Below are 14,720 nucleotides of genomic sequence, written 5' to 3' on the forward strand. Positions count from 1 at the left end.
CAACAGCCTGACATGCTTTACCTCTTCCTAGTTATAGGACAATAATACTAAGAGTGGTTAGGACGAGTGTGTCAAAACCTGAATCTGCTGCACAGACGAATGTTGGATATTCTTAAAATGAGAGTTTCGATTATACTTTGGCACCTTTCCTTTGCCAAAAATAATGACATGTGTCACGGCGGTCTATTATTAAGCATCCGGATCGACTAGTGGTATGAGAGATAGCAGTGGATGCATGATTTGCATAGATCACCTCCCACAGTTTGGTTTGCATATGAATCATAGTTTGATTGCGACGTAATTACCAAAGAAGTCAGTGTGTTTTCAAAGTTACATCAATAATCAGCCGAAAGAAGCAAAAATGAAATTCTCCGCTCAAACCGAAACCGGGGACATGTTTCAACCTATTTTTTGTTATGGTTTCAGTGATGCTAAAAATAAATATCGATGGCTCCCTGCTGATCTGCCCCATTCAGAACTGATTCATACTCCGGTGGTGTATGTAAAAGTAAAAGAAGGCTGAGACTGCTGCTCCTGGTGGTCAAATCCACAGGGATTCATGACATTTTTTTATGTTTCTCACCTTAATGAGGTCTCCGAGCAGTTTGTTGGCTTCAGTATAGGCCTTCTTCACCTCCTTGAACTTGTTTCCCAGTCCCATACTGTGAGCCTGCAATGAAACGGCAGTGAAACAAATGAGACAAGTAAAAAAAAAAAAAAAAACATTATTACCATCCGACGGCCGAAAGTTGGTGTCATCCTGTGATTTAAGAACATAATTTGTGTAATTCCACCTAAAGCTTGTATCTATCAAGTATAAACTGTAATATGGTGCAGAGTGTGTCTCTTTTACTGTTTGTCGATATAAACAGGTTATAACTGAGCTGCAGGATGTGCACCAACAAGGTTTGAACAGCGGGTGCACTGTGCTGTGGATTCAGTCACTCTCAAATTATCCGTGGCACATTTCAGAGTGTGGCTGTGTACAGTGGAGACACTGTAGGCGCTTGTTTGTGCTTGATCTGCTGAAAAGCATCAATGAACACACAAGTAAGTCGCACAAGACGCAATTTTATTCAGGGTTTCAAAAGCAGTGCCTCCGATGACAGAATATTTCCTCCACTTCACGTCCCTCACATCTCTAATATCTTCTGTAACACATAAGGATAAACGTATATACAGCAGTATGTAACCAAACAGACTGACTCTCAAGAAATATATATGTAAAAACTTGCTCTGAAGTCAATTGCTCATTGTTTTATTCTTTTTTTAAACAAAACTTTGCATTTATTGCTGACTAAACTGAAAATGACCCGCAGTAATCTGTGGCTGCTTCTTTCACACTGACTTTTTTTTTATCCAGACGAAACGCAGCACTAACTGCACAGAGTGCCACATTTCCATGACGACTGATATCAAGACACAGGGGAGGTCACGGCCACATGTTTACAGACCAGAATAGAGAAACTATTTACCAAACATTGCATAAATAGCCGCGGTATCCATTCCGGAAACACGTCCTGGCCCGTTCACTCACTGCACATACTGCACGGTGGGGCCGTGTTGTAGATCACTCTACAGAAAATTGTACTTTGGCACCTACAAGTTTGGTGGTGGTATTCCTTACTACGTTTTACCATATGTGAAAGGCTCTGGTAGTAACCCCACAATGCATTGCTCATCGGACGCCAGGAGTCTTCTCAGCTCAAACTTGTAAGCATATGTGCAGATCAGACCAAAAATTCAACCGGGTCAATGGATATACTGCTAGTGTGAACGCATCTTTAAATAAAAGGATAATAACTCGGCGTACCTGGAAGTGAAGGTTGGTGTACTGTCCTCCCGGGATCTCGTTCTCATAGACGTCAGCGTTGCCAGACTTCATGGTGGCGGTGCAGTCAAACGGAGCGTACAGACCTCTGGCTACCTCCCAATATTCGCTGTAGTCAAACACCTTCTCCAGAGCGATGCCTGCAACACAAGGCAGCAGAGTACTGGGTAAACAACAGGACAGTTCAAGTGGGCTCTTCCCCCCCCCCCCCCAGTATGTTTGGCAAGTTTTAGTGTTTTGAAAATTGAAGTCGAAAGTTTCTCTGCCTGGCACTTGTTTTAATTTTTCAGCCAGTAAAGTCACAGCTGGGGTGGAACAGTGGTTCGTACTCTCACCTCATAGTGAGAGTGTTTGCGGTTTGAGTCCAAGTTTGCCCCGGGGGTCTTTCTGTGCTTTGAATTGTTCTCTCTGGGTACTCTTCATTTCCTGTCAGTCGCTTTGTGTTTGCCCTGTGATAAACTGGCGACCTGCATCCTGCATCCTCCCACAGTCAGCTGGGAGTGGACTGCAGTGTCCTGCAAACCCGAGTTGCATGAAGTGGTATAGAAAGTGCATAGACGCATGCAGGAGCAGCTGACATTAATGTCCGTCCAGAATCATAACATATGGTAAAAGGTTTGCACTTATGTAGCATGTTTTTACCCCAAGGGTCTCAAAAGCACTTTACACTCTCAGTCGCATACACACACACACACACTAATGGAGACGGAGTTGCCTTGTGCGTAGGGTGCTCTTCCCTGGGAGCAACTTGGGGTTAAATGTCCAGCCTAAAGACACTATGGCGTAAAGACAAGTCATTCCACGGATTGAACTGAAAAGGTTTGGTGGAGCAACCATAGCTCCACATGAGCTCATATTCATGATTTGTAGTGAGCACCATTAACACAGTTGAAAAGAGGGTCAAAATAGAGGCTTTTCTCTGATATATCATCCATAAGAACAGGAGAAGTCACAATGACAATGAGTGTTGCTTATCTAATAGGGTTCAACTCTGTGTGCAAAATCTGAAAGAGATTCCCTCAAGGTGCTCCAGAAATACTGCATTCAGAAGATAAAACTATCACTCGCTCAAAGGCCTTATGTAAGTTTTAAAAGTAGTTTGACAGCATGTTTCAAATTAAACACTTGTGATAACACAACTCGCATGGAAATGACCAGTAGTCGGTCCAGCTTTGAAATCAAAAAGCATCTTTTTTATTTTTGCAAAATAGTTTTTCTTGGCTCTTTGGACTGAAAGCAGAAAAACGAGTGATCTGTTCAACCAGCATAGTAGCATTGTTGTGGAGGCTGACGAGGCAGCCAGCCAGGACTCTGTATTAGTCATCACAAAACGTGTGTCTCGTGCCAGCCAGCCATTTGTGGGCTTTTGTGGACGGTTCAAATTCATGAAAAGATAAAACATGATCTGAAACTTGTCACAAAGTGGAACATGTGCTGAATTTTGGGGAACAAATCCAACTCATATTAGGTCCCTTTTCTCAAACTATTCAGCAGGAGAAGGTGAGAATAATGTACGAGTCGCTGGCTTCCTGATAACTGGATCATAGACTAGTGCATTTAATCTATAGAATCAGTGATTGTACTCTTTGTATTTTAACCTTGCTATTGCCACATCAGTGCTGCTTATGAAAACACCTGTAGTGTTTTGTGCGAATGTGAAAACGACATTTGTTGCTCATATTCACAGCATTCTGCTGCTGCCAGTAAAGGTGTGCTAAAGCCGATTACCTTGAGAGGGGGACAAAAAAAAGTGCTTTAGTACCGTGACAGGAACGGCAGCACACTGAGCGTTTGGGTAATGATGACAAAAATCAACCATGTTAATGAGACAAACTTAGCTTTTAAATTCTACAACAACTGAGTGACAAGCTTGTATTTTGTGATTCAAAGGGAGCAACATATGCCAAAGTGCTTGTGTGCTTCCACTGTGATCTTGGCGGGAAAACGGAGCCACTGTGAAATTAATGTGAAATTAATGCGCATGTTGTTTCTCCTCAAATTCAGCCACCTGCCAAGCCAGTCAGTAATTGGGTCCATTTTCCTCCTCTGTTTGCGAACACCATTTTTGGAGCTTTCATTTAAGCTTCCATTGTCAAATTATAGCCTCAGTTTACAAGCGGGAGAGATGTAATGTTTGGTGTGGCGACAGAAAGCAGCCTTTCTTGATTCAAATGTCAGCTTGGGTCAAATTTCCCCTCCTTGCTCAGTGTGAGCTGATGAGTAACTCATAGTCCACCATATTTTTTACTCCCACTTTTCACTTAATGGATAAAATGTAGTAGTTTCAAGTATTTATCAAATAATTACCAGCAGCTCCTGTGAAACTATTAAAAATCCTTTACAAATAAAGAAATTGTGGATTCATTGCATCCTGCACTGCTGCACTGAGACATCTGTAGGTGTAAAACCTCCATTTCACCAAGATCTATCATCATGGACTTAATATTTAGTTTTTTTTACAAAGAGGATTAATTCTAGCTCTCCAGCTGCTTTGCTGGAAGAATTTCAGCATACTGTGATGTCCATATTTGATGATGACTTGAACACAATTTCACTTGCAAATTTAAAACAGTTTCACATTTGTTGAGGAAACTGTGAAAATGCTCAACGTATAAACACTGTAGAGATAACTTTAAGTTTGTGTAAATTCCTCGAGGTAAAGTGGAAGCGCTTCATGCATATTAGAGAGGATAAAATGACTTAAACCTCATTTAGAAAAATTAACATACTGTAAGAAGGTGGGGGATAAAATATTCCCTCTGGTCTCTGGCACTTTAGCACATTGTTCTGGTGGGGGATTTAAACTGTGTGAAAATACAGGCCATGTTCTGTGAGAAACGAAAGGCATCTCGAACCAAACAAAAAGGGGAAAAAAAAAAAAAAAATCTGGAAAAAAAACAACACCCATAAATTGGCATCTGGTTATATTCATTGTAGAGCTGCGAGTGGAAATTATAGTCGAGTTGAGTGAAAAGATTAAAATTCTGGATGTAAACTTCACAACATTAAAAAAAGCGTATGACATTTCTGAAGCGGCGTTGCTCAGTGATTTGAGCAGCGGGTGGGCTCGGCATGGTTGCTCTCCAGTACACATCATTTCATATGCCTCTTGATGTGTCTCAAATCTCGCTCTCGCAACAATTCCCCTTGTAATTCTTTTTATTTTTTTTTTTGCGTGCACGACTGTGTCACGTGTGAAATGGCACACTTCATGGTGAGCTCACAATAATGACAAAGTTGTGAGATCACAGATATTTTCACACCCCAGTGTTGCCAGTTTAACACGTGGTGCAGGGGGAGCGGGCTGCTGCTGAAGAGGCAAACATGTTGCCATACAAACAGATGACAATTAACACAAAAACTCAGACATTTATTTATAAACTTGGAAAACAAAGAAGCTGATTTTTTTATGTGGGTGATTAGGTTGGATGTCACAAACTGTGGTAAGTGCTTAACAGCAGTGTGCAATTTGAAATTTCACGCACATTTCAAAACAAGCGCGCTGATATGTGATATGAGACACAGTCCTAATAAAATGAAAGTGCTCGGGGCCTCGTTACCATAAACCAGCACTATTTATTGGAATTGCGTGCCATTGAAACAATAATAATCCTTCAAAGTCCCATCAAAACAATTGTGATTTACTCTGAGGAGAAAGCGATAACAGTTCTGTATGAATCATCCCAGAATGTAGAAGCCGCACTAATCAACTGCCTAATTATTGTTGGAACATGAGTGACTACATGCCTCCAAGCAGGCCCCTTCAATGGTGAGATCAAATCCAGTGGTTGCAGTTCACACTCAAATAAACAATTATTTTAAGGCGCGATATGAACCAAAGCCCAGTGTTAAACTATATTTTATGGTTAGGAAGGGTTACTGTAGATTTGACCCACTTCGATAATAAATATGCCAGAGAGGATCATTATTCCTATGGGGAACCGAGTCATTTGTAGGTCACCATAAACAGGATCTTCTCCTGCATCAATCAGAGTGGCGACTTGTGGGTGTTCGATTGGAACAACCCAGAATGATCTGATATCTGTTATTCAATTTGTAGATTTTAAAGATTTTCGGACTTGAAGTCCAGACCTGAAGGCCTTTCTATGCAGTTTGCAAGTTTTCTAGAGATATAGGCTTCCCCCCCCCCGAGGCGCTCCAGTTTCCTTCCACGGGCCATAAACATTAATTTGAGAGTAATCTGTGAGTCACACTTGCCAGTGTTTGGCCTGTGATGGGCTGGTGACCTGCCCATGATGCACTCCGCCTCCACCTAAAGTCAGCTGGGCTCGGCTCCAGCGAGCAAGAGAAACTTAATAAGATGCAGTGTTGGCACTGAGCTTAAAATCAGTTTGTACACCATCCTTATTCTGTAGTCAATCAGAACACCATCTGAGCTGGAATTTGTTTAATGACTAGATAAGAACAAATTTAAAATATCCTACTAGAAAATTGCTTCAGTGAGGAAAATGTATTTGTCCTCCTGAAAAAACAAACAAATAAAACATGAAACATTATTGACATGTCTATATTGTAATTTTATGTCACTGGGGTAAAGGGAACATTGTGCACTGCTTTATTTTGTTAAGAGAAAGAGAAAATAACAACAAATTAATCCTGATGTATGGCACGTCATGCTGAATGTAGCACGGCGTTGATGTTTTTTTTTCTGGACTGCTGGCTCTAATCCTGAAATCATCAATCACTGCAACACCATAGCATGTGTATGTACACCACGGACATGCAGACACACGCACATCCATGGATCAACATATTGAGACGGTTGCTTGGCAGTGACAGAGTGGCATCAATATTCAGCTCATTAGCAGCACAGGCTCACTAATGCAGGATGCATTCAGAGAAGAGCACATATTTTTATATTTATAAATGTACACACACACACACACACTGAACAGTCTTATAAACCACAGTTGACTTCATACGCAGAGTTTGTGGTTGATGAAATGATGAGAGGCAACTGAGCTGCATAGATAAGATGGATGAGAAGCAGGAGGGCAGAGAGGGAAAACTGGGGATGAGAAGGAACAGTTGCCTATATGTGCATCTTTCTGTGGCTTCATTTGACAGCATGTGTCTGTTTAAACTGCACATATAGAGTGAATATTCATGCTCCGTGCATTGTAGTGGCATCCGTCAAGAAATTCTTCATCAATTAAAACTCATGGAAGATTCATGAGGAAAAGCAGCAAATGCAGTGTCAAACAAACACAAGGACCACTTTAATAAGAGTCATCAGTCAGTTTCGTAAGCGTGTGTGAATATGTATGACTCTTGAAGTGCATGTTGCACGTGTGTGTGTGTGTGTACTGGTGGTTAATAAATTAACAAAATGACAGCTTGAAGAAAAATGAATCAACCAGAGAATTTCCCCAGAACAAAGATTTACTGAGGGAGAATCTGTGGAAGGAAAGGAGCGATGAGAGGGGCAGTTTGAGGGAGTGAACGAGGCATGGGGAGTGCAGTTAATTGCTTTGTCAGTGAGTGAGAGGGAGGGGACAGGAGGAGGGTGGCAGGAGAGTGTGAAAGAAAGTGGGGGTGATAGCAGAAGGCATGGGAGCAGGCAAAAGGGGGAGGGACAGAGGAGACAGAAGCAGGCTGCACAGTACTGATTACTGCTTTGGAAAAGAGAGCGGGAGAGAGAGAGAGAGAGAGAGAGAGAGAGAGAGAGAGAGAGAGAGAGAGGGGAGGCGAGCGAAGAAAGGCAGTAAACAGACTGAGGTCAGGAAGGTATGGCGGTACCAAAGACTGTGCTCTACTTAATTACAAAAGTCGTAAGACAGGAAGCGGAGATGGAACGGTGGTGTGGCGGCTTTGAACGAGGCAGGGATGAAAAGCACAAGGTGAAAGGCATACAAGAAGTAGGATGTGAGAAGGAGTCTGTCTGCATGTGCCTGCATAATGAACGGACCCGGGTCACACCAGGATACACTACGAGTATGCACACACGTGTGTGCAAGAGTGACACCCCGCATCCCAATCTGAGTCTCGAGTGAGGCAAATTTACATTCCTGGAGTAAACTGACAGACTTGAGGACCTCTGGCACTCGAGTAATGACCTTGTCTTTCCGGCGCTGCCTGGTTTTTCCTGGGTGCTGCACGCTCACAAAATGAAATTCTGTCACAGAGCTGGATTGGGCCTAAATGATGGGAGGGTTTCTCGTCCCCAGATACTCTAATGCTGGAATATATCATGCTTCCCCCTGCGTTCGGAGGCCCCAGAGACTGGACATAAGCCTGTTGCACTCTGCTGTGGGTCCAACGCGGGGATGGAGAAAGCGGCGTTCAGAGCAAAATGGAAGTGCAGGCGACGCATTACACTCAGAACGCAGCGTGTCATAATGGCTCTGTGGCTGTGTTGCTTTATGGAACCGTTACAGAAATCGCCTCCCCGTCAATGACAGTTTTTTTGTTTTTTTTCAGTGAATGCCTGTTGAACATTTCTGGAGAAACAATGAGCTTTGAACAGGAAGCCATTCACGCTAAAGACACCCTCGGGGACTAACAACACCAACACCTGATGTGTACTTTTGTACTCCGCTTGACAAAAGCTGCTGTCGATGTGCTGAACATATTAATGGGATATCATGCCGTCTGCTAGGCCACTCATCCATGAAGAATAGGCACGGCAAAAAAACACAAATGCTGAGAGAAGCACGGGGGAATTACCTTTCACTATAGAGCTGTGATTTGAATAATGGATTGTGAATTCAAAGTCAAGCCACGGGTGGGTCAAGTTACAAGTTTAACCATCCATCGGTCAATCTTCAATATCGCTTTATCCGAATCAAAACGCAGGGTGGTAGAACAGATGCTTTGTTTTCATTTTGTATTAATTTCTGGGCCGAGCCAACATTCTCTTATTTTCTTCCTCTTCTCTTATTGGGGACAAAATTTCACGAGTGTTTGAAAAAACGAAAAAGAAAAATCCCCCCCCCCATTTCCTTATTTTCACAGTTTATGTGAAGCAGGAAAATAAAGTTTTACATTTGAACATCATTGGCAAATACCTTCAATGAAACTACGATATAATACCTTTCACATTTAGTTAAAATGCTTCTTTATGATTAGATCTAAACTTGTAGTGCAGAGGAAAAAGATAATGGATCATTGATCACATTAAAGTATAATTCAGCTACGTTGGTTTTGTGTAGGAATGAATGAAAACACATGAAAAACCTCACCTCAACTAATTATTTTTTTAAAAACAGGGCAAAGTTATGGTTGTAACCTCATTTATAGAGTGAAATTCACGTAATTAACTCTTGATCGCCTGTCACAATAAACAAGTTTGTTGGGCCTCTGATATCTGCTCGTCACTTTATCATCTCTAATTCATCATCCTCACTTCTGCTTACATCTCAAATTGCTTCCTGTCAAGTCGTGTCGAAGGTTCTTGTACATGTATTAAATTAATTTTTTTCATACTTGCAGCGTCTATACATGTTTTTTGCGTCTCATCTCTTCTTGTACCAATTACTACTGATGTAAAGTTGAGCACGACTCAAAACGATGCACTCTGGGTCAAAAATAATTATTGCATTAGTATTTTTTTTTTTTTTTTAATCGAGCTGATGGGTAATAATGTCAACTCGAAACAGGAGACTCTGGCTCCTCAAAGCATAACGATGGGGACTTGGGAGCGTATGGAGCTGGCCATTGAAGACCTTATCTGTATTTAGCGGCCACACAGTGGAGAAGTGCTTATAGCGTTACTAAAATCCTGCACTGGAGCCCAGATAGTGCATTAGCCGAGTAGTGTGAATGGAGCGTAAACAAAATTAGCAGGGCTTCTCGTGGTTCTGAGTAATGGAAATGAGCTATCAGATCTAGTTAGCGGAGCCGAATCAGTTTTCCCAATAGCATTACGCTACATAACTAAGCAGCAAACTCAACATCAGATTTAATTCCTTTAGCCTGTTTTATGTTCCTTCAATTTTTAAACAGCAGTTTTACAACCAGCTCTTTTAATATATTTCCCACTTTACACTCTTCGCCGTGGGAGGCGGGAGGTCGCTGAGCCCCATCAGATATCAGTGGTGATGGAGGAGCTCCACCTTTTCCCCAGCCCATAAAAATTACGTTGTGCGGAGCACAATGGCCAACAACGGACCCAAAGGGGAGCAAGCGCATTATAAATCTATCCCTCCACTTATCATATGACCTCCTGAGAAGATAAAAATGAAGCTGTGGTGGTCCAGAGTGGTCTGTGGGGGCTTGTGCATAAAGCATCTCCGATCGGACCTGGCAAGATGTTGTTGGGGAAAACAAATGAGTAACCAACAATCATGTCAAGTGTGCCCTGGAGAGGCTTTAACCCCTAAGAGCTCCTGAGCTTGCTGCTCATTGTGCAAAGTAAAGAGGGGACAGTTCTGCACTGCAGGTGTCACTTTTTTTTCTTTTTTTGTCATAATTTAATAAAGTAGACGGTTTCACTCACGGCTACAACCACTGTTTTAATGTCACCAGCAGGTGAGATCTTAAGCATTCGTTTATTGTGTTAATATTTGCCATCTTCTGCTGTGTACTATATGGATCAAACATGCTTTGTTTATCAGCATTTTTTATTGATCACAGTGCCGTTCTCTCTTTTCCTGGTCTCTGGCTCTTTTTCCCATCTTTGATAATTGGCGGTGCACATTATCAGTGAGCAGAATGTGGAGCTCCTTCTGACTCGGGGCCATAATTACTGACGTGGGCTGTCATTTATCGAAACGTTGATTGATTTTCTTCCCTCATGTAAAGTAGCAGACTCTCGGAAAGACACTCAAAAATGATTTCTGCGCAGGACTGGTGATCAGAGAGATTCTCCGTCTCATTAGCCACTACTATGAAAGCCTGATGTGGAAATTTAAACTTGCTTGCTCGTGTTCCTTCCAATCTGTTCTTTATAATTGAGTTTACTCAATTAAAACTGATTGGAATGAAGAAATAACTTGACTTATGCTCCAATGGCCAGTGTGAACTCTAATGGATCCATTACAAATGATTTCCGAGATGAGATCACTTGATACTTCCTAAACCTTGGTGGTGCCGCCCGGCTCTTGGATTGATCACTTACCGGTGTCGAGCTTCGTCCCCTTCGCACAAGCGACGATGGCTCCCATGCTTGGCTGAGATGTCATTCCAGCCATAGAGTCGACCTGGAGAGAGGTGATCAATGTGAATTTTGGGTAAAAGTGCAAAACGTGACGCACACTTTCAGGGAACCGACTGTGAATTTGAAATTTCACAATTTCCAGATGCAAGAAGCACCTCAACTGGCTCCTCTTGATGACATACACAATCTGTTTCCCCTAAAACTACACAAACAGTCATTCTACCTTTTTCTTGCCACTGTTACATACTATAGCTGGATGTACCTCAGCGTGTTATATTACGTGTGGATGCAACTAAATAAAGCAATGATTCAAAGCCTGACCAGTTGTAGACGCTCTGCTGTGAATTTCATACAGTCTCACAGAGAACCGAACCGCACAAGACAGGAAATAGCAGCCAAATGTTTTAATGAAACTGTTCATGCTGGCAGCATGCGTGAGTGAGCACAGTAAGTGAAATGTTCCTGGCTTCAGCAATTGTTCCATCTCAGTTTCAGTGACATTTCATTATGCAAAGTGCAGCAACTGCGAGTAAATTAATGTTTGTTCATGTTGTTGGGATCACTGGCAGGTGGACCGACGCCTTGCGATAATAACAGGGGTCGGTACGGGCCACACAGGAGGACTTCTGTGATGACCTTGACATGATTTTTGAGGGAAAAAAAAAGAAAGAAATTGGCAACTCGCACTTTGGCTGCGAGGTAAACATAACAAATACTCACTGCTACATCAACCACATCTGCTCCGGCTTCAGCACAGGCCAGCATGGCAGCGACACCGGCTCCAGCTGTGTCATGGGTGTGCACATGGATGGGCACATCTGGGAAACGGTCTCTCAGAGCACCGATCAGAAGCTTGCTGGACTCTGGCTTCAGGAGGCCGGCCATGTCCTGGTGAGGGGCAGAGGAAAGGACACAGACATGAGATGAAGGGAGGGACCTTCTGAAAATGTTCAAACGGAACAAAACCTGATGTCAATATAAATTAATGTTACTGTGGATGTGTTACAAAAGTAGTATTATTACGGATTCTTTTTAGCAGACAGTAATCACTGTAAAAAAATAGGATAATGATTAAAAACACAATTTTCTGATGGAAAAAAAAGAACAGTTGTACTATTGTGGCAATCATCATATAAATCATTAAAGGTCTAAACATACATTTTAGACAAAGCTTCTTAAAATCTCCTCACTGTCGTTATAAATTCCGAATAAAATCTTTGCGAGTACTGTTTTAGAGCCTTCCATATAAACGCCATTGCTGTTTATTCATAGTAATGTAAAAGAGGGGGAGTTTTATCTTTTCACGTCTGAAAATATCCCGTCATGCCTGAACAAAGAAACTAATTCATTGCGAGCATTATCAGTCTATTCGTTCAGATAGGAGCTTCAAGTAAACAAGGCACCTTAATTGAAGCCAGTTGAACACACTGTGCTGTTCCTGATTGACCTGTGCCCCTTTATTGCTCAAATTGCAATCCAATTAATTTGTTTTGTGTTTAAAAGTGTTGTACATCGACACAATACATCAGTGAAATTAGTTATTGGAAAACCCAGTTTCATTGATCTATGTGTAGTATGAATAATTATCAGCTAACATTTTGCTCATTTTAGAAATAAGAGTACCAGTGTAGCAGGATTAAAAAAAAAAAAAAAAAAAACAAACAGACTTACAGGTCGGTTTGTATCCCAAACCCATACAGGTGGTGATTGTTGCAGCTCAGGTAACCATGCATTTAAAGAAACGATTTGTAAGATTGAAGAAATGTAATCTCTTATGCAGCACAGCGGAGGGCTGGGTTGTGCTTTTGCCTCACAGCCTGAAGATCCCTGATTATTATTATTATTATAATACATTTCATTTGTATTCCACTTTACATTAGCTACAAGCCTCCAGACTTCAAGTCACATTCAGATGAGCTCAAGAACAGTGCATAGAGCTTCAGGGAGGCTTTTCCTGGCCGAGCAGCTTCATCTACGTCGCACATCACCAAGCACGACGCCAAGTGTCTGATGCAGTGGCGTAAAGCACACCGCCACTGGAGAACGATAGTTGTCTGACTGCATTGTACCAAGTGTAAAGTTAGGTGGAGTGGGGGATGATGGGAAAGTGAACTGAAATAAATGAAGGTGCGAAACTTTTCACCATTCCTCTCCCATTGGAACGGAGTCCCCAGACCATCCTGGTATGACAGGACTTTAAATATATTGTCTGTCTCTCTGTGTTTGACCTGTCATGGACTGTTGACCTGTCCACGGTGTCAGCTGGTATCAGCCTTAGCTATAGTGACCCTACATTGGATAAAGTAGTAAAGACGCTGTATTTCAGCTTCAGTCTCTGCTGTGCTTACTATTGAAACGATGAACGTCGGTAGCAAGTGCTTCTTATTGGCTTTGCTGATTGAGGCTTGACAATATAGTCACCTAATGTATAATATTGCCGTACAAGATGCCGTCAAACACACCTCAATATAGACAGAGGCTGGTTGGTTAGCTTGCTAACATCAAAAGCTGCATTTAAAGCACGACACATAACAGAAGATATTTGTTTTCCTCACAATCTGTCGGTCGAGTTTTACAAAAGTTCATATTGCAAAGTGTGTCTTTAAGGTAGATAAAACAAAAACCCACATGCTCACATGTTTAAAAAAAAAAAAAAAAAGAAGTAGGATAGGTCAAAATAGTTTTATAGCAGAATAAAGAGCAAATGTTGCTTATACTGCATACAAGAATTCTCCCTGAGACTGAATATAAGAGTACTTCCACACTCTTTTCTGCTGGTTTTGTGTCAGGTTGGCAGGGATTTCCAGGCAGAAACAAAACAAAGAGCCAGAATCTTTAGATTTTTCACACAAGGATATAAGTTGGCCTGCTGCAGAGGTCTATGCAGCGAGGAACAGCTTTTAGAGCAACACTTGGATCCTGGATGCGACTTTATTATTTTATTTATGTGTATTTTTCTCACCTTGATGCAGAGAATGTGGGTTCCGGCTTTGACGAGCTCGTCTGCCAGTTTCAGGTAATAGTCCAGGGAGTACTTCTGCCTCATGGGGTCAGAGACGTCCCCCGTGTACGAGATGGCAGCCTCGACTACGCCGCCGGCGGCGCCAGCGGCCTCCATACCCAGCAGCATGTTGGGCACGTAGTTCAGGGAGTCGAACACGCGGAAGATGTCCATGCCGTTCTCCTTGGCCACCTCACAGAACCTGGAGGGGGGGGGGGGGGAGAAATGTGGTACTCAAACACCACCTGCGGTAGCCGTTCCGAATAACGTGCAAATCGGGGATATGGGCGCTGTCAAGACCCAACTGTACACCGTCAGATTATCATAGTCTCACTCTCATATGCATAATGAGTTTGTCTTCATGCACAGTGCACTTCAAATGGGTTGGGATAAGCTGTTTATACCCATCTCCATATCATCACTCCTAAATATTGCCGTACCTGAGTAAACAAATTTTTTTTTTCTTCTTCGACATTTTCATGAAGAGTGAGCTTACACAGCTTGCGCAAGCCCACAATCATTGGAGAGAATGTATACACACCTCATTATCCAAGCTGCCAGTGGTAAATCCCTTCTATTATTGCCTAGGCTTCAGTATCTTAATCAGTTTTTTTGATAACTGGGCTGAGTATTCAGTGTCGCTGTAGTGCTGTGAATGCAATATTTGCACACATTGAGAGCTTTTGTTAATCAGACACTTAATGTGTGTCTATATATTTGTGCCACGAGATGCTTTCCATTGCAATGTCTGCGTGAACAATACTTAAGTT

The 14,720-nt window shown here is 42.2% G+C and overlaps 1 protein-coding gene across 1 annotated transcript in view; it reads right to left on the minus strand.

The window, feature by feature from the left end:
• Window positions 1–14,720, minus strand: part of pcxb (pyruvate carboxylase b) — a 303,687-nt gene that overhangs the window by 39,992 nt on the left and 248,975 nt on the right. Inside the window, exons 17-21 of the mRNA XM_080518797.1 lie at window positions 13,912–14,152; window positions 11,670–11,837; window positions 10,911–10,992; window positions 1,814–1,971; window positions 584–670 (exon numbers count right to left, since the gene is read on the minus strand). Of these exons, the coding sequence (XP_080374923.1) occupies window positions 584–670; window positions 1,814–1,971; window positions 10,911–10,992; window positions 11,670–11,837; window positions 13,912–14,152 (736 nt within the window). The remainder of the gene's footprint in view (window positions 1–583; window positions 671–1,813; window positions 1,972–10,910; window positions 10,993–11,669; window positions 11,838–13,911; window positions 14,153–14,720) is intronic.

This window comes from Blennius ocellaris, assembly GCF_963422515.1.
Source record: "Blennius ocellaris genome assembly, chromosome: 23".
NCBI classification, from domain to species: Eukaryota; Metazoa; Chordata; class Actinopteri; order Blenniiformes; family Blenniidae; genus Blennius; species Blennius ocellaris.